This window comes from Oncorhynchus keta, chromosome 5, assembly GCF_023373465.1.
Source record: "Oncorhynchus keta strain PuntledgeMale-10-30-2019 chromosome 5, Oket_V2, whole genome shotgun sequence".
Lineage (NCBI taxonomy): Eukaryota > Metazoa > Chordata > Actinopteri > Salmoniformes > Salmonidae > Oncorhynchus > Oncorhynchus keta.
In genome coordinates this window covers 30,854,163-30,874,555 of record NC_068425.1, presented here as the reverse complement: position 1 = coordinate 30,874,555, position 20,393 = coordinate 30,854,163, and the positions used below count along the sequence as shown (strand labels likewise).

General features: G+C 40.8%; 1 protein-coding gene across 10 annotated transcripts; it reads right to left on the bottom strand.

Moving 5' to 3' along the window:
- Positions 1-6,146: 6,146 nt before the first annotated feature.
- Positions 6,147-10,532, bottom strand: LOC118383427 (uncharacterized). 10 transcript variants are annotated; one of them, XR_008137037.1, is made up of 5 exons: positions 10,386-10,532; positions 10,267-10,292; positions 9,010-9,157; positions 8,645-8,815; positions 6,147-7,542 (listed from the first exon to the last, which is right to left on the bottom strand). XR_008137037.1 is itself a non-coding variant. In XM_052519574.1 (5 exons), exons 2-5 carry the CDS (start codon positions 10,276-10,278, stop codon positions 6,925-6,927), a joined length of 879 nt encoding a protein of 292 aa, XP_052375534.1. In that variant the 5' UTR covers positions 10,279-10,292; positions 10,386-10,532; the 3' UTR covers positions 6,147-6,924. The 10 variants fall into 10 exon arrangements, 2 of the variants coding, with proteins under 2 accessions (XP_052375534.1, XP_052375533.1); XR_008137036.1 differs by having other exon boundaries at positions 9,010-10,157; positions 10,271-10,292; XR_008137043.1 differs by having other exon boundaries at positions 8,645-8,790; positions 9,076-10,157; positions 10,271-10,292.
- Between the last annotated feature and the right edge of the window lie 9,861 nt (positions 10,533-20,393).

The window sequence follows — 20,393 nt, the reverse complement described above, 5'->3', positions numbered from 1 at the left end:
TGATAATGTTTTTTAGCTCACCTGGCCGGTACATCGGGTGGGAGGAGTTTACATCGGTTGGAAGGGATTTCATTCGTTTTCTAATTGGGCTGCTTCCCAGGTGTGAACCAAATGCCCCTCTTGAGCGGATGAAGAATGCGAAGTCGGCTCAGAATAGGGTTCGACTATGCTATATGGAATTGTTTTAAGAAGGTCACCAAGGATAATTTAGCTATTTGATCTAGACCCGTTGAAGTATGAAAAAATATATACTAATGTATTTGATGAATATTTTTATTTGGATTTACTGCCCATACATTGAATAACAAATTCACAACATGGAAGAACAGATAGTCCCCCCAATGAATCTATAGGAAGTTTGTTCTGAAGTGTCTGTCCTATATCTGAGAGATATAAGAAAGCTAAGGAAACATTTAGATTTTTATGTACCCCTTATTTCTGCCAATAAAGAGTGCATTTGGAAAGTATTCAGACCCCTTGACCTTTTACACATTTTGTTACATTACAGCCTTATTCTAGAATGTATGAAATGTTTTTTTTTACTCATGAATCTACACACAATACCCCACAGTGACAAAGTAAAAACAGGTTTATTGAGATTTTTGCAATTTCTTTTTTTTATACAAACTAAAATATCACATTTACGTAAGTATTTCCGACCCTTTACTCAGTACTTTGTTGAAGCACCTTAGGCAGAAAATACAGCCTTGAATCTTCTTGGGTATGACGCTACAAGCTTGGCACACTTGTATTTGGGGAGGTTCTCCCATTCTGCCGTACAGATCCTCTCAAGCTCTATCATGTTGGATAGGGAGCGTCACTGCACAGCTATCTTCAGGTTTCTCCAGAGATGTTAGATCTGTCTCAAGTCTGGGCTCTGACTCTTAAGGACATTCAGAGACTTGCCCTGACGCCAGTCCTGCATTGTATTGGCTGTGTGCTTATGGTCGTTGTCCTGTTGGAAGAGGAATCTTCGCCCCAGCCTGAGGTCCTGAGTATTCTGGAGCATGTTTTCATCAAGGATCTCTCTATACTTTGCTCTGTTCATCTTTCCCTCAATCCTGACTAGTCTCCCAATCCCTGCCGCTGAAAAACGTCCCCAAAGCATGATACTTCCACCACCATGCTTCACCGTAGGGATGGTGTCAGGTTTCTTCCAGACGTGACACTTGGCATTCAGTCCAAAGAGTTAAATCTTGGTTTCATCGGACCAGAGAATCCTGTCTCTCATGTCCTGAGAGTCCTTTGGGTGCCTTTTGGCAAACTCCAAGCGGGCTGTCATGTGTCTTTCACCGAGGAGTGGCTTCCGTCTGGCCACTCTACCATAAAGGCCTAATTGATGGAGTGCTGCAGAGATCGTTGTCCTCCTGGAAGGTCCTCCCATCTCCACAGAGAAACACTGGAGCTCTGTCAGAGTGACCATCGGTTTCATGTTCACCTCCCTGACCAAGGCCCTTCTCCCCGATAGTTCACTTTGGCCAGGCGGCCATCTTTAGGAAGAGTCTTGGTGGTTCCAAACTTCTTCCATTTAAGAATTATGGAGGCTACTGTGTTCTTGAGGGACCTTCAATGCTGCAGATATTTTTTGTTACCCTTTCCCAAGCATTTCTAAAAACCTTTTTTTGCTTTGTCATTGTGTGTCATTGTGTGTAGTTTGTTGAGGATTTTTAAAATTATTGTTCCATTTTAGAGTAAGGCTGTAATGTAACAAAATGTGGAAATGTAAAGGGGTCTGAATTCTTTCCCAATGCAGTGTAGACAGGTATGTGCCTTTCCAAATCATCTCCAATCAATTTAATTTACCACAGGTGGATTCAAATTAAGTTGTAGAACCATCTCAAGGATGATCAACGGAATCAGGATGCACCTTAGCTCAATTTTGAGTCTCATAGCAAAGGTTCTGAATACTTATGTATAGAAGGTATTTCTGTTTTTAATTTTTAATACATTTGCAAACATTTCCAAAAAACTGTTTTTGCTTTGTCATTATGGGGTATTGTATTGGGAAAAAAATAATGTAATCAATTTTAGAATAAGTGTTTAACGTAACAAATTGTGGGAAAAGTAGTCAAGGGGTCTGAATACTTTCTGAAAGCACTGTATATACTGTACCTCCGTTCATTTTGTCAACTGATACCGGGGCACCATCAGACGATTCTTGTGAGGCCTGTGGGCGTCCTAGAGCAAGACAAGCAATGTGTTCCCCAGAGGGGTCATTTTAGTGTGGTTTAGCCCACACTGTTCAGACGCTAGAGACAGGTTGGCTGTAACAAATTCAGATGAGTCCTAAGACTCTTGAGGGGGTCGTAGAGCAAAATGGAGAATACCATCGTGGTCGTGAGAGTCTCATCTTTCCATAATAGTGTGAATGCCAAACCGTTCGGACGCTACAGATGATTTTGTGAGAAGACCGATTTTTGGGATGTCTCATGGTCTGACAAGCACCGCTTTAGCTCTGTCACCTTTCACTGCAGATTTGGATGTGTGACATAGGCGGATGTGGTGGATTGAGACACATCAATGCAAAACATCCACATCCATCCAATCCAATAACTTAAACAGACAGATTTCTATTAGGATTTTTTCATTAGGCTAATTACATTTATTTGGGGGTGCGGAGATCGACCATAGTTTGTTTAATAGTGTTGCATTAGCGGACTGATATGTAATCTGTAGTGCAAAAAAACCATTATGCTGCTAAAAAATCCTAATGCAAATAAAAATGCAGCAACCCCACCCCAAAATGCTTCCTGCCGCTATGGCCCTGTAGACTGACTTCTGTGTTGTAGGAACTCATGCGTTTTTCTAGGATTTTACGGAAACCCGAAGGAGTCACACCTAACCGCCCAGTGGCTTTCCATAGCCCCGTACACATATCTCCGCGGGGCTCCTTGTCCATTCTACAGACACAGCTCATCGGAGATACAGATTGTTTTTGCGCCAACCTGGCACTCAATCGTTTTCACTTTTTGCAATTTTTTTATAGGGACATAAAACTAAAACTGAGCGCAGTACATTTTGAACTGAGGAGGGCTAAGCCCCCTTTAGCCCCCCGTACTGCTGGGAAGCCCCAAAATCTGCTTTTTAAAAATCTTTATTTTACTCTCATTGAGATAAAATGTATTTTGCAAGAGAGATCTAGTCCAAAATATAGCAGCAGGAGGAAACTAAAAGCAACCAACTTTCAGGAATTCTGATGTGATAATTCATCATGCTGTCTGTATTTGTCCTGTGTTACATAAGTTCAGTGACACCTTTTCTTCCAGCCTGGTATCATAGTAACAGTAAGTTCGGGACACCATAATTAGTATATGTTACGTTTGGTATGGTTACATAAAACAGATGGGTACTTAAGGCAAAAATGAAGGGGCTCCTGTGTGGCATAGCAGTCTAAGGCACTGCATCTCAGTGCTAGAGGTGTCACTACAGTCCCTGGTTCAAATTAAGGCTGTATCACATCCGGCCGTGGTTGGGAGTCCTATAGGGCGGTGCTCAATTGGCCCAGCGTCATCCAGGTTTGGCCAGGGTAGGCCGTCATTGTAAATAAATAACTGACTTGCCTAGTTAAATAAAAAGTAGTGCAGCAGACACCACTCTAAAACCTCTGGATGCAGTCTACCATAGAGCACTTCACTTTATCACAGGGGACAGGTTTAATACTTGTCACTGCATCCCGTATCAGAAGGTCGGCTGGTCCACACTAAAGTCCCCTAGATCTCTTCATTACTCCCTTCTTGTTTACAAATCTCTGCTGAAAAGGCTTTGAACCTACCTCACTTCCCGGGTAAGATGTTTAAATATGAGACACCAAACCCGTTTCACAGGGATGGTTAACTCTCCAAGTTCTACTAGTTCATACCAATCTAGGTAGATCCTCTATCAGTTTTGATGCCCCCCATTCTTGGAATAGCCTGCAGAACTCATTGCACCTTGATTCCCTGGTGCTGCCAGGGCAGTTTAACAGTCTAGTATTAGATGTGTTGAATATACAGTAAGTTGCAGTTATTTTGATTTAAATGAAGAGATTTTTGTGGTTGTAATGTTGAAAGTTGTAACTTGTAGTGTTTTATTTTGGTTGTTTTATCTTTGTTAGAGTGATCCTTCTGTACTGTGGCATTGTTCTGTTGTATTGCTGTGTTCAGGGCACCTTTTGAAATGAGCCACACCACAATACCTACTAGATGTCCTCATGGTACTGTAGAACTAACTACTACTGATAGTAATGTGTGATAACTGAACTAGTCATGATAAACAGATCATTTAACCAATGTTGGGGATCTTCATCTATTTTACAGCCCTATATTCTGGGAGGAAGATAACAGGCTAAGTTGCAAACACATCTATCTACTCTGACATTAACACATCTAAAGCAGTGGAGGCTGCTGAGGGGAGGACGGCTTATAATAATGTCTGGAATGGAGTGTAATGTCTGGAATGGAGTGTAATGGATGGAATGGAGTATAATGGATGGAATGGAGTGTAATGTCTGGAATGGAGTGTAATGGATGGAATGGAGTGTAATGTCTGGAATGGAGTATAATGGATGGAATGGAGTAAAAGGAATGGTATCAAATGTGTTTGGCATTGTACAGTATAACAATAATCAAGCATGTTATAGTACTGCATTTGTTTCAATTAAATGTATCTCTATGTCCTGGTTTTCCCTAGAATAAATGGATGGAAAAGCTTGTTTTGAAAATCCACAATGGCTATTTTCCTACTTCCTGTTTGGTCTTAGAAAGAGATTACAGTACATTACAGGATATTGGTACATTCATATGATGAGTCAATAAAGATGAATTCCCTCATATGGACCTCTAGGTGGGAGTACATTTACATAACAAACACAAACACAGCCTTTTATCACTCATCTCTGTGCTTTTTATTATTTTACCACTGTTTTACTGCTAGTGTTTAACTGTAGGACGTGAGGCTTGTTGCTCTGAGGTTTCGTTTCTCCAGCAGACTGGAGAGAACATGAGGGTGTTACCAGATGTTATCGCTGTGCTGTAGAGTGCCGACTACAAAGCCTTAGCCTAAACCTTCCCCTTTATGGTTGAGGCATCTCAGACAATCTAGATATAACACAAAACATTTATCTGACTAGACTAACTATGTTTCAAATACATTAACTGGTGGCCTAATGGACACAATAACATAACATTTAAGACGAGTCTAACTGGTTCAATCTTCTCTCTTGTTTGAGTCAATGTAATATATCTGAAATGTCCTCTTATAACCAAAAACAACTCTACTTGATGTTAATATTGTCTATTTATTTGTTCCACAGTGCTCAATAACTATTAGGTAAACGTGAATACAGTCATCGTCCAATATGCTGAAAATGTGTGATACAAAACTGCCCTTGAGTTTCTGTCTGACACATCTTGGTAATTTTCCTCTCAACAGGTTGAGTCATGCATGTGTGTACTTCTCTGGGAAAGGTAGTCAGATGACAAAAGACCTGGTGCTCCGCTGATGCCCTGAGTTCCTCCCGACTGATGCATTATGTTGTAACTATTACTAATGTATTACTGACTAAACAGCATTCTCTCTCTTACAAAAGGTTAAGGGTATAATATTATTCCTTGATGTGCATGGTGTCATCACTGATACATAGACATCATGGGATTTTGTTATTGCTTTACGATTGTCTTTGCTTTGAACAACATTTGAAATATTAACATGCATTTATCCTGTTCAAAATCTGGAAACGTACAAACTGGACCAGTGACAGAAGAGGTGTTCTTGATTGTGTTAGGTTGGCCTATCAAAACCGGTTTAAGGTTAACTAACATCAGATCAAAACATTCCACATTTCCTGTTTTGTTGTGGAAACAGTAGGAGTACTCTACAATTATTATTTTTTGCTGTTAGGGATCAACTCACACTGACATTTTATCTTGGCCCTCCATTCTTCACTTGTAAAGATGACCACTTAAACTTACAATAAATAAATGAGTGAGTAGTGAGTCCTCTCTGTTACAGCATGGCTGTAATGCATCACCCAAGTAGGTGTTACTGGTGGTGGGAGTTTGAGTTCGCCCCAAAACCGGTTTTATTTCACTTTGAGATCAAATGTATTTTGCCAGAGAGATCTGGTCCAAGTTATAGCAGAAAACTGGAAGGAAACTAAAACATCCAACCAACTTTGAACAATTCTCATTTATTGATGGATTCAAAATATTTACAAGATAAGTTTGTGTCATAAAGAAACACAATGTTCGATATTCATTGTGCTGTCTGTTGTTTTAGTCCACTCTTTCAGCTGGGGTTTCACTGAATACATTCAAACAAGTTCAGTGTCACACCCTTTCTGCAGTTTCCTGTCACATCAGAAATGTGTTCGTTTTAATTCTATTCATTTTCCACTGTGACACAAAGCACATGGCAGACTATTTAACAAGGGACAAAGTTGCTAGCTTATTACAATTAAACATCACCCAAAATAAATAAATTAAAAGTAAACAACCAAACACAAAGACCAAACCAAAAAGTAAAACAACTGTATTCTCAAGGTGGCTGCTTTTTATGTCTGTTATTAGTGGTAATAATTGTATTGTTTGTCCGAGCTGTAATTCACAACTCTCAGTGACAGAAACCATTTACTTGTGCATTATGACTCTGGCACAGTTGCCTTTATCACAGTTGAGTGATTAAAGAACACCATTGTTCTTGTAGTTTCAGAGGCATCTTCCAAGTCAAACACAGCAACAACACCATGTATAAAACCTGTGTGAAACAAAACCTAAATGTTTAAAAGCGTTTTCTGTCATTTTTCTAAGACATTTTCTCTTGTGTAGTGTACAAAACTCATATTGCTGCAGACATCCTGATCACATAATAGAAGTTTACACAGTCACAGTTTGCAGTTGGTTTGAAAATGACGGCCAAATGCACACTGTTCAGAGGTGCTAAGTAGACCTATGCCATAAGACTCTGTCCCAAAGCTGTTTTTGCTTTTTCTCTAAGACCTCTCAGGTTTTCCCTTGTGTAGTTGATTCCCAAAATCATGTTGCTCCGGACTTCCCTATCTTTGGAAATAAGTTTACTCAGGCACTCCGTTTCGGCACAGTTTCCGTAGGGAAAGTCCTTTCTGACCGTATCAGGGTTTGAGAGAGAGAAAAGATCCCCACAGTTCTTGCACGGCCTTCGGGCTTCATAACAATTGGTCTTGTGATTCCTGTAGAATGCTCTGCATTTTACGGTGCCAGGGAAGATGATACCGTTTCTCTGTTCATGTCTGAATGCCAACACTGCATAAGACACATAGTTATGCCACACGTTTAGACATGACTGATTGATCATAATTCTCCTTGCTCTCTCCCCTCTGCAGGACAGGGATGCTCCATAGTACTTCACTGGTCTGAGGACTCCAGGGGTTTCGTTGTAGCACACAGCTATGACAGTAGCCTCCAGAGTGTAGTAGTTGGTGTAGTTACTCTCGCCTTTTATTTTGGGGGGCAATTTCAATGCTTCCAGGAAACTTAGAAGATTTTCTTGTATTTTATCTTCGTTCTCATGACCACAAATCCTGACAGCCTGAAAACAAACGAAGTGAAACATGCAATATTCTACAACTTATAAGATACATGGACATTACATGTTTTATATAATGTGTTTTATTGTCATTGTTTATTGCTAAAAAAATGATGTGGAAATTGGTCAAGGACAAAAGCTTCAGGTTAAATACAGTTGAAGTCAGAGGTTTACACACACCTTAGCCAAATACATTTAAACTCAGTTCACAATTCCTGACATTTAATCCTGGTAAAAATTCCCTGTCTTAGGTCAGTTAGGATCACCACTTTATTTTAAGAATGTGAAATGTCAGAGTAATAGTAAAGAGGATGATTTATTTGCAGTCGCAGTTGCAAACCGTAGTCTGGCTTTTTTATGCCGGTTTTGGAGCAGTGGCTTCTTCCTTGCTGAGCGGCCTTTCAAGTTATGTCAATATTGGACTCGTTTTACTGTGGATATAGATACGTTTCTACCTGTTTCCTCCAGCATCTTCACAAGGTCCTTTGCTGCTGTTCTGGGATTGATTTCTACTTTTCGCACCAAAGAACTTTCATCTCTAGGAGTCAGAACGCATCTCCTTCCTGAGCGGTATGACGGCTGCGTGGTCCCATGGTGTTTATACTTGCATACTATTGTTTGTACAAATAAACGTGGTACCTTCAGGCATTTGGAAATTTCTCCCAAGGATGAACCAGACTTGTGGAGGTCTCAACATTTTCTTCTGAGGTCTTGGCTGATTTCTTTTGATTTTCCCATGATGTCAAGCAAAGAGGCACTGAGTTTGAAGGTAGGCCTTGAAATACATCCACAGGTACACTTCTGAAGCCATGACATAATTTTCTGGAATTTTCCAAGCTGTTTAAAGGCACAGTCAACTTAGTGTATGTAAACTTCTGACCCACTGGAATTGTGATACAGTGAATTATAAGTGAAATAATCTGTCTGTAAACAATGTTTGGAACAATTACTTGTGTCATGCACACAGTAGATGTCCTAACCGATTTGCCAAAACTATAGTTTGTTAACAACAAATTTATGGAGTGGTTGAAAAACAAGTTTTAATGGCTCCAACCTAAGTATGTAAACTTCCGACTTCAACTGTACCTTCCATTTACACACTTACCAAAGTCAGAAGAATGGAAAATGGAGTCTGACGGGGTGGAGACATGTAATTGTGGAATGCCATTTGAAATCTTGTTTCTAATTCGTCCTTCACCGCTTGAGACTCAAAGAAGTCATTTGGAAGAAGACGGACATCATGAATGTGACCTAAGAAAAAGATGCTGTGAAGCAACTTTTAACAGACATTAATAATTAATAACATAATTAATGAACAATGTATAACATAACAAGATCAATTAATAATGGTTTGTTCTGGAAACAATTCATTTGTAACCTGATGAAATGCATAGTAAACCAAAAATGTGCTAAATGTGTGAGAATGTATTTTAGGCGTTTGATTAGTGTATTTAATTAGGTGATGTGTACCTTTTCCACGTAATATTCTATTCTGTCAACTCCCACCCACAGGGAACTATTCCAAAACTTTATAACCTGTCCAATAAATGCTGTTCCTGATGACTTTAAGCTTTCTTCATTTTTTTCCTTCCGTTTCAGATATGCAGCTGTTGGTTTCCTAAAAGTGGTATTGTAAAGTTTAATAAAGATCACATACAGTAAGTAATGATTGTATTTTAAATGCTGTTCAAACCCAATTCAAGCAGCCCTACTCCGTTTGAGCTGTTATCCCATTTCCCCTCATAATGAGAAGGCAAGTTGTGTTTCTTTATTTTACACTGTCTTCTTTGTTCTCTTCAGCACACAAATTGGCATCGTTTGTTATAGTTGTGCAATTTTACTAGTTAAGCAATTTAACAACTCTGATCAACTACGACACTAGGTAATTAACAATTGAACATTATTACAATAATTTGAAAAACAGCTTAACACAAATTAAATACTAAATTCTACAGCACAATAACCTAAAAAATGTGCTTTTTACTCTGGAAATAAATCTGAATGTTAACTACTTCTGAACACCTTAAAGGGATTGTTCAGCGTAATTACATTTTTAGATAGTTTGTTTTCTTAGCTTGAATGCAATATGTGAATAAGAACTGACTGTAATCCACAATTTGGTTTCAATTAACGAGCCACTGCTAACTAATGACAGTTGGCACTACTTTCAAGTCAACCTCTCATGGGTATCGACTACCATGCTAGTCGATACCCATAGACTTCCAGTTGGCGAAACAACCTCTAACTTCATTCATACTAGATGGACACAGAGACATAAACACTATATCTCCAAGTTCATCTGACTCTGGGGAAGTAGATAAAGGGCCTCATTGCCAAAATGCCTAGTATCCCATTAAATCATGCCATAATCATTGCAAAATCATGTAAAACCAAGTCATTGAGTGACAATCAATTTAAGAGATGATCTGGACATGACATTTAAAACATACTGAAAGGGGTAAAGGGAGGTCTTTTATTTTTTGGTCCTAAAATACTTATTAGCATTAGTTGTAACTGGCTAGTTAATGAAATAAAAGTGTAGATTGCAGTCTGCCCTTGTCCATAGACTGCTTTCAAGATAAGGAAACACATTTGCTGAACCAAGGTGGTACCTGCCTCTGTAAATAGAAAAATGAATCTTTAACAACTTAATGTAATATTAACATGGTATTAATAGTTATAATAAGATGATTCATATTGTAATTTGTATTATTGACTTCTACTTACGGACCTGCTCATGATTGCCGTGGGTGCTGAAACCAAGCAAATGAATGTTTTAGGGCGGGGCACAGAAAAGAAGAGAAGGAAGAAGTAACATCCATACAGATTTTAACATGTTGACTTACTCAGCTGCAGTTATGTTTTTCTGTTGGATATTAAATCGATAGGCAAAATGATATTTTGACGTGGATCCGGAAAGCTAGTAGCTATCTTGTGCATGTTACACCTTCATACCTTAGTGCAGTGCTCACTGACAAGTAGTATCTGGGTTATTGTTGTCTGGGTTATTACAGTAACCCAGACACGTCACAGGGCTATAATGCTCAAACATGCCCTTACAACTATGGTAGTGAGAGGAAGTCGAGTCGTGCATGGGACAGGAGGGAAGTAGGTGAAACTGGGCCCATATTCTGCTAATATTCTCATCGATGAAGCATCTGATCTCAATACATTTTTCTGTTCCCAAAAATATAATTTTATTTTAAAAAGTTATAGGGGCGGTGTGAGGTCCAAAAAGGTGGTTTGGTGCCTGAGGGAAACACCATACCATAGAGGGTTACCAGTATGTTAAATGTGCAACCAGAGGGAAAAAACTATGGACCACCTTTACTACACACACAGAGACATCTACAAAGCTCTCACTCGCCCTCCATTTGGCAAATCTGACCATAATTATATTCTCCTGATTCCTGCTTACAAGCAAAAACTAAAGCAGGAACCACCAGTGACTCGGTTAATAAAAAAGTGGTCAGCTACAGGACTGTTTAATTGCACAGACTGGAATATGTTCCGGGATTCTTCCGATGGCATTGAGGAGTACATCACATCAGTAACTGGCTTTATCAATAACTGCATCGATGACGTCGTCCCCATAGTGACTGTACGTACATGTAATGGATGTGAAACAGCTAGCATAGTTAGCGGTGGTGCGCGCTAAATAGTGTTTCAATCGGTGACGTCACTTGCTCTGAGACCTTGAAGTAGTAGTTCCCCTTGCTCTGCAAGGGCCGCGGCTTTTGTGGAGTGATGGGTAACGATACTTCGTGGGTGTCAGTTGTTGATGTGTGCAGAGGGTCCCTGGTTCACACCAGGTACCCCGGGCGAGGGGACGGTCTAGAGTTGTACTGTTACATACATACCCCAACCAGAAGCCATGGTTTACAGGTAACATCCACACTGAGCTAAAGTGTAGAGCTGCTGCTTTCAAGGAGCAGGACTCTCAATCCGGAAGCTTATAAGAAATCCTGCTATGCCCTCCGACGAACCATCAAACAGGCAAAGCGTCAATACTGGACTGAGATTGAATCGTACTACACCGGCTCCAATGCTCTTCGGATGTGGCAGGGCTTGTAAACTATTACAGACTACACAGGGAAGCACAGTCGCAAGCTGCCCAGTGACACGAGTCTACCAGATGAGCTAAATGTTCGTATAGAGGCAAGAAGCACTGAAACATGCATAAGAGCATCAGCAGTTCCGGACGACTGTGTGATCAAGCTCTCTGTAGCCTACGTGAGTAAGACCTTTAAACAGGTCAACATTCACAAGGCCGCTGGGCCAGATGGATTACCAGAATGTGTACTGACATTTTCAACCTTTCCCTGATTGAGTCTGTCATACCAACATGTTTCAAGCATACCACCATAGTCCCCGTGCCCAAGAACACTAAGGTAACCTGCCTAAATGACTACAGTGCTTTGAAAGGCTGGTCATGGCTGGTCATCAACACCATTATCCCAGAAACCCTGGACACCCTCCAATTTGCATATCGCCCCAGCAGATCCACAGATGATGCAATATCTATTGCACTCCACACTGCCCTTTCCCACCTGGACAAAAGGTACACCTATGTGAGAATGCTATTCATTGACTACAGCTCAGCGTTCAACATCATAGTGCCCTCAAAGCTCATCACTAAGGGTCACTAAGCTAAGGACCCTGGGACTAAACAACACCCTCTGCAGCTGTATCCTAGACTAACTGACTGGCCGCCCCCAGATGATAAGGGTAGGTAACAACACATCCACCACTCTGATCCTCAACGCTGGGGCCTCTCAGGGGTGTGTGCTCAGTCCGCCAAGTCTAGGTCCAAAAAGCTTCCAGAATTAGACTGCTAGTCTCATCTCACCTACTGGTACAGGGCTCATATTGAATTTGGAGAGATACCAAGTGGGGAAGATACTGCCATCTGCTGGTGTAAAATTAAAACACAGAGCAGTACAGAGCTGATGAAACTGGGTTTATTCTTAAATAAGAACTGAACAAAAAGAAAACAGAGCAAATGTAACGAAGCGGGGAGGAGCTTACCTGGATTTGTCCAATGAACTCATTTGTGTTTTCCTTTTGGAGGAATGTTTTGCAACAGACGAAACGTTTTGCAACAGAACCGGCATAATGATTACATCCCTAATGTCCCTGGTGCAAGGTTTACTCGATGGCTGCTGGTTAATGTTGCCCCTGATATTGTTTTCATAAACTGCTTGTAAATTAATATTTTTATTCACACATGTGGTTAGTCGCTTTGACTTTGCAACTTGGCCAGATAGTGTCGACCCTTCCTTCTGTCGAAAATAGCAATATTATTAGTTTACAAACACTCAGGTACTTTAATAAAAATGTAATAATAATTTCAGTGGATTCTGTAAGTCTATATGCCACCCTAAGTTTATTGGCTAGCTAGACACATGCTGTGATGGAATAGGTTCGGTAGTTTAGTTATGAGTTGCATGACACTACACTACCACTTCCACAATCAATCGCCAGGTGGCAGCACCAACTGGTCAGGTGCTGTGCTCTGCCAGGAATCCTTGATTATGCACATGTGCAGGTGATCAATCAGTGTGCCAGTTCTCAGAGTTGTGAGGCTGCTGGAGTTTGAGGTACATGTGGGCCTTTGGGTTTGGATTGCATGTTTTGGTTTTGGGCCTTTTGTAATTACATTTTTTGTGTGGTGCCCAAAATTATTGGATCCTTTGATAAAGATGAGCAAAAAATACTGTATAAAAACAAATACAAATACTGAGCTATATTGTATGCTCAACATTTTAAAAAACAAAACATTTTATATTAACACATTTGCTCAGAGAAAGAGATTTTGTTAAACAAGTAATAAAACAAATCTCAAAAGGATAGCAATGATTGGATCCCCTGTTTTCAATACTCCAGCACCCTCCCATGCTAGGATAACAACGTTGAGCCTTTTTCTAGAATGTTTTCTGAGATTGAAGAACAAATCGGGAGGGATCTTAGACCATTCCTCCATTCAGAATCGTTAACAGATCCTTGATATCATTTGTCTGTACTTTGTCTGCACTCTTCAATTCAGACCACATGTTTTCAATGAGGTTCAAGTCCGGAGACTGAGATGTCTATTGCAAAATGTAGATTTTATGGTCAGTTAACTATTTCCCTTGTGGATTTTGATGTGTGCTTGGGGTTATTGTCTTGCTGGAAGATCCACTTTCGCCAAGATTCAGCCTTCTGGCAGAGTATACACAGGTGTAGTAGACCTTACAGTGAAATGTGAAATGTTTACTTACAAGCCTAACCAACAGTATTTTTTAAATAAAAAACAAGTATTAGGTTAACAATAGACAAGTAAAAGAAATACAAAAACAGTAAAATGACAGTGAAAATAACAGTAGTGAGGCTATATACTGGTGGTACCGGTACAGACTCAATGTGCGGGGCGCCGGTTAGTCGGGCTAATTGAGGTAATATGTACATATACAGTGCCTTGCGAAAGTATTCGGCCCCCTTGAACTTTGCGACCTTTTGCCACATTTCAGGCTTCAAAACATGAAGATATGAAACTGTATTTTTTGAAGAATCAACAACAAGTGGGATGGCGGGACACAATGCAAATAGTCCAGGTAGCCATTTGATTACCTGTTCAGGAGTCTTATGGCTTGGGGGTAAAAGCTGTTGAGAAGCCTTTTGGACCTAGACTTGGCGCTCTGGTACCGCCTGCAGTAGCAGAGAGAACAGTCTATGACTGGGGGTGGCTGGGGTCTTTGACAATTTTAGAGCCCTCCTCTGACACCGCCTGGTGTAGAGGGTCCAGGATGTGAGGGAAGCTTAGCCCCAGTGATGTACTGGGCACGTACGCACACCCTCTGTAGTGCCTTGTGGTTGGAGGCCGAGCAGTTGCCGTACCAGGCAGTGATGGATGCTTCGATGTTGCAGCTGTATAACCTTTTGAGGGTCTGAGGTCCCCATGCCAAATCTTTTTCAGTTTCCTGAGGGAATAGGTGTTGTCGTGCCCTCTTCACGACTGTCTTGATGTGTTTAGACCATTCTAGTTTATTGGTGATTTGGACACCAAGGAACTTGAAGCTCTCAACCTTCTCCACCACAGCGCCATCGATGAGAACTGAACACAATAATCTGCTTGGGCTGGCCGACCAAGGAGACGGAGTTGGACCTGGACCTGGACCTGGACCTGGACCTAGGTACGGTTTGCTGTTTCATTGAGGTACATGCATACAACACAGCCTGCATACTCTGACTTCTCATGTAAATGCACACAGTATTAAATCAGGTTACAGACCATTTAGCTTTGCCTAGGATCCATAGGTGGTTTTGTAACACTGTTTGCCGAATGGTAAAAAATATTATTATAGGCCTGCTGCTTACTTGTATTAATTCTTCTGAATGCAACACTCTACATCCAAACGTCAAAAAATATTTTTATTACCTGGTGAGCTATTGCCCCACTTTGCAGACAAAGGTTTCTACAGTAGTTTCCTGGTTAAATAAAAGGTTAAATGAATAAAATGATGCGCAGTAAAACTCTTGAGGATGACCAGAAAGAGTCATCTTCGTACTGCCATTTTAGTGTTCTGTGATCCATGGTTGGTCTACAATTGTATATTTTCTTTTTTTAATAGAAAAATCAACTTACATTGCTACATCAAACATGTTTTTTAAATTTATTTAACTAGGCAAGTCAGTTAAGAACAAGTTCTTATTTCCAATGACAGCCTAGGAACAGTGGGTTAACTGCCTGTTCAGGGGCAGGACAATTTGTACCTTGTCAGCTCAGGGTTTGAACTTGCAACGCTCTAACCACTAGGCTACCCTGCCGCCCCATGTCTAACAAAACAAAACACAGGTATTAACAAGAAAAATACTCAGACATACAAAAAATACAAGAAAACACAGATATGATCATTATCCACATATCATAGAATTACATGGATATCTCATGTCATATTTTAAAGTGCACTTCCTTAACTTAGTTTGTTATACAATATTTGTAAGGCCTTAACCATTCATTTTCCAGACAATGTCAGGAATAAGCATGTTCCAGAAAATGTTCCTCTCGGAAAGCTTAGGTCAATTTAGGTCTATATTCTCTTGAAATGGAGATGTCACTGAAATTGCTGGAGCCGGTGAGTTGTCAAGAGAGTGGGAATAAAACGCAAGATGCAGCTCTACCGCCCTCTAGTGTTCAATATTCTTCATCTGAAGGAAAGGTGGAGGGAGCGGAACCATAAATAATGTAGTACGTGCAGTATGTGACTGATGCTCCACTCCACGCTCCAAAGTGATGTGAATGGGCACCTATTGATTCGTCTTTTTCTACCGAATATACATTTTAGTCAGTTGGTTGCACAAATTCCATTATACTTTTCAGCGGACTAAACATTCTAGAACAGGTAAATGCCCGTTTTTGCTAACATGACATTTCAACCAGCCTAAACTACAGATAATCAATAAAGTTATCGATTAAGATGAAGTAAAACGGAAGGGAAATTATTTGTATTGGAAAATGTTTTCAGGAACTGAATGTCCGCTTGAGGTCTCACTTTTGAGATGATATATATATAATATGACATTTGTCATGTCTTTACTGTTTTGAAACTTCTGTATGTGTAATGTTTACTGTTAATTTTTGTTGTTTTTTCACTTTATATATTCACTTTATATATTATCTACCTCACTTGCTTTGGCAATGTTAACACATGTTTCCCTTGAATTGAAATTGAATTGAGAGCGAGCGAGCGAAAGAGAGAGAGAAAGGGAGATAAAGCCTGGGAGTAAGAGTAGGGTGGAATTCACACGGAATATTCAGCTGTACATTTCGTTGGATATATGTTTTCATAATAATTATTGCGACGTGGACACTGCTTCTCTTGTCTTAGATGTGATCGTGTTCCATCACATCACTGCCCCCGGTGTCCAGTGAGTGACAACTACAGTGGATATTATTTAACTCCGCTAGAACAGCCGTCAGTCAGCCTTCACTTTCGAGGTTTTGGAGTCGACTAATCAATTTAATTGGAAAATACATTCCCAACATGGCTACGGATCAAGAAAGAATAAACAGCTTATGATAAAGCTGTTGGAGAGACCGGGGAACGGGAGCTGTGGATTGCGGAGCTGCAGGTACAGTCTAGGCTACTATGGTCGCATCAATGTCTCAAGTATGTCAGGTCAGGTGGCGCGCGCGATCCTCCAGAACAGGTAGGCTATGAACAAGGTCGTTGCGTTTCATCACGCAAGCAGCGCTACACTCTCGCATTAGACAATGGATAGTTAATTACAGATCATAAACCCATATACCATCGGGTTGCGGGTAGGTCAACATAGGAACAATCTGTCTTGATGGTGTACATGTGTTTTGATTTGGGTGATTGGAGACTCTAGCGATCGTGTTCACTGCACAGCCTGGTCTCAGAGGATTTCGTATTATTCTGTATGTAAATCCGAGACGCTGTCATGCAAGTACAGGAGGCTACTGTAGTGCTCAGTTGTTTTCAGTTATCAGAGTTATCAGTGTCTGTTTACACTCTAGTGAAGTCAAACTGGGGTCATTGCATAACAATAGAGTGAAATCTGGTGAAGATTTAAATGTTTGTATCAGAGAGAGAGAGATTGAGATCGAGAGAGAGCAAGAGACTGGAACCTTGAACGAGTGACAGGCAGACAGACAGACAGGCTGACTGACAGAATAACATCATATTTTGGGATTTAGGCCTAATTCCCTGAGTGTGTTCCCCAGGCCTCTCTCTCTCCTCTCTCTCTCTCTCTCTCTCTCTCTCTCTCTCTCTCTCTCTCTCTCTCTCTCCCTGGCACACTGCCCATCTGACCAATGCCAGTCTATAGCTTTATCTACCTCAACAGAGTGAGACCTGCATCTAATCATATAATGTAGGTTATAATATTAAGTCTCCATAAGCTTATTGAGTCCTCTGACCAGGAAGTATGGCAGGATTATTTATGATTTCTTAATGCTATGACTCATTCAAGTGGATGGCTCCTGCCATTAACCTGATCCATGCAAATGCTATACAAGTCAAGGCTCCTCGAAGTCAAATAGTGATGTTTATTTTCAGCGTAGTAATTCATATGTCCAATGAATAGCAACTGCCTGGATTTTGAGAAGACTTAAGATGATCCAGTCAAGACAAAATGTACTGTTTTCTCATCATGAAATAATTTAACTCTCTCATGGATCATTAGATTCTCAGGAAGTCTGGCTGCCTCCTTCTTCCAGTACACCAAGTGCTTCTGGGAGACCGTAATAGCACCTGCAATGTGTTTTGTTTGGAGATGACTGCCTCACTTCTAGTCCCACAAGCATTTCGCTACACTAGCAATAACATCTGCTCACCATGTGTATGTGATCAATACAATTTGATTTGATAAGCAAATTTGAATATAGCTTCCCGTTCTTACAAGATGTCAGTGATATGAGAGGATGAGGCACAGTATGTCATACTTAACTGTAAAGTGCTTTTTAAAATATTTTTCATGGGCCTCATCAGGTAGTAGAACACTGTAATCTTTTAAATCCTGCAAATGCCACCTGCTATTTCATAAGGCCAATGCCAAGAGACACTAATATTTCATCAGGAGTGCTGTGCTATCAATGATGCGGATCAGAGGGCCAGTTCAGCCTGTGGAGCCAGTCTGCTCTGCATGGAGACATAGATACTCCAGGGTTGTGTTCATTAGGAACCAAATGGAAGAAAAACAGACTGAAACAGGGACAGATTGCCTGGAATTGTCCAATAAGAAGCTCAATTTATTTTTGCTCCGTTGCATAATGTAAAACATTTTTTGTTACATGCCTAATGAGCATAACCCAAGGCTGAGTGTAGGCACACCCACACGTTCCCATGGTGACTCACCTATGAGCTCATCTCTGGTGCTGAGGTCACAGAGTTCAGTTATGTCTTTGTCCTGCTTGGCTTTTGAAAGAAATAGAGTATCTACAAGGTAGAATTGATTCCGATGTTTCTCTGCTAGTAGCAGTATCTGGTCAGTACAGGGACTGTGAAGGCCTCTTGGGTTGTATCTCTCTGCTAGTAGCAGTATCTGGTCAGTACAGGGACTGTGAAGGCCTCTTGGGTTGTATCTCTCTGCTAGTAGCAGTATCTGGTCAGTACAGGGACTGTGAAGGCCTCTTGGGTTGTATCTCTCTGCTAGTAGCAGTATCTGGTCAGTACAGGGACTGTGAAGGCCTCTTGGGTTGTATCTCTCTGCTAGTAGCAGTATCTGGTCAGTACAGGGACTGTGAAGGCCTCTTGGGTTGTATCTCTCTGCTAGTAGCAGTATCTGGTCAGTACAGGGACTGTGAAGGCCTCTTGGGTTGTATCTCTCTGCTAGTAGCAGTATCTGGTCAGTACAGGGACTGTGAAGGCCTCTTGGGTTGTATCTCTCTGCTAGTAGCAGTATCTGGTCAGTACAGGGACTGTGAAGGCCTCTTGGGTTGTATCTCTCTGCTAGTAGCAGTATCTGGTCAGTACAGGGACTGTGAAGGCCTCTTGGGTTGTATCTCTCTGCTAGTAGCAGTATCTGGTCAGTACAGGGACTGTGAAGGCCTCTTGGGTTGTATCTCTTCTGTTATTCATTTCATTCTTCCAGTCAGTTTTGGGTGGTTGGGATCAGGGATGATGTCAGTGTTATTTCTACTAGACTTTAAACAGAAGATACAACAGATAGCTTCTCATTTGGAAATTCTGGGACACGTGAGAATGTGTCAGTCTACCCATCTGTTGGCTAAGTAAATGTCTCTCTAAACAGCCTATGTGTATGTCTGTTAATGTCTGTTAGTATGAGCAAACTGATACTGAAAACATTGCCTGCAGTGTCAGTTTCTTTTTTAAACTCACTTCACTGCTTCTGTCTGTCTGTCTGTCTGTCTGTCTGTCTGTCTGTCTGTCTGTCTGTCTGTCTGTCTGTCCTCCCTCTTTTTCATACAAACTATCTTTGTCACTGTATGACAGTAACAATTTTTTCAACAAATCTCAAGCTTTCAACATATTATCTTCTCAACCAATAAATGCTTCTTCTTGTAGCAGTGTTGTACTTATTTATTTACTATGAAGATAGTGTAGATAATACTTCAATTAAAATGATGATAATGCCCTTTTAGTGTTAGAGCTGTTTGAAAAGACAAGCTGAAATTTTAGGAGGTTTTGGTGGGATGGAGTTTTGGCCTGCCTGGTGACATCACAATTAGTTAGACCAATAAGAAAGAGAGTTTCAAACCGCTGCCAATAACAGTTAGTTTTCCCCTCTCCACTCAGACCACTCCCAGACAGTCCTAGCAAAACTCTTGCTTGTGAAATTGCTCTTTGTTAAGAAGCTATTTTGGTTCCTTTTGACGATTTTAATTGAAAACAATTACAGTAAGGTACTTAATAGTTCCCCATAAATGCTATGATATTGAAATAAAAACGTCTGCTTTGGACCTTAAAGATATCAGTCTAGAGGTCTGTGGTAACCATGTCATGGTAGTGGTAGCCTGTTCTGTCTCTGTTAGTCTGAGGCAGCCTTGAAATGAACTTCCTCATGTGTAGTACTGTCATTGTTGCTATGTTGCTAAGGGTGTTTCCTGTGTGTGTGTATGCATGTCTTCTCTCTCTGTGTGTGTGTGTGTGTGTGTGTGTGTGTGTGTGTGTGTGTGTGTGTGTGTGTGTGTGTGTGTGTGTGTGTGTGTGTGTGTGTGTGTGTGTGTGTGTGTGTGTGTGTGTGTGTGTGTGTGTGTGTTTTTCAGACCCGGAGTGGGCGTCCTACACCCTGGGTGTGTTTGTGTGTCAGAGCTGCTCGGGTCTCCATAGAAACATCTCCCAGATCAGCAAAGTCAAGTCTGTCCTGTTGGATCCATGGAGTGATGCAGA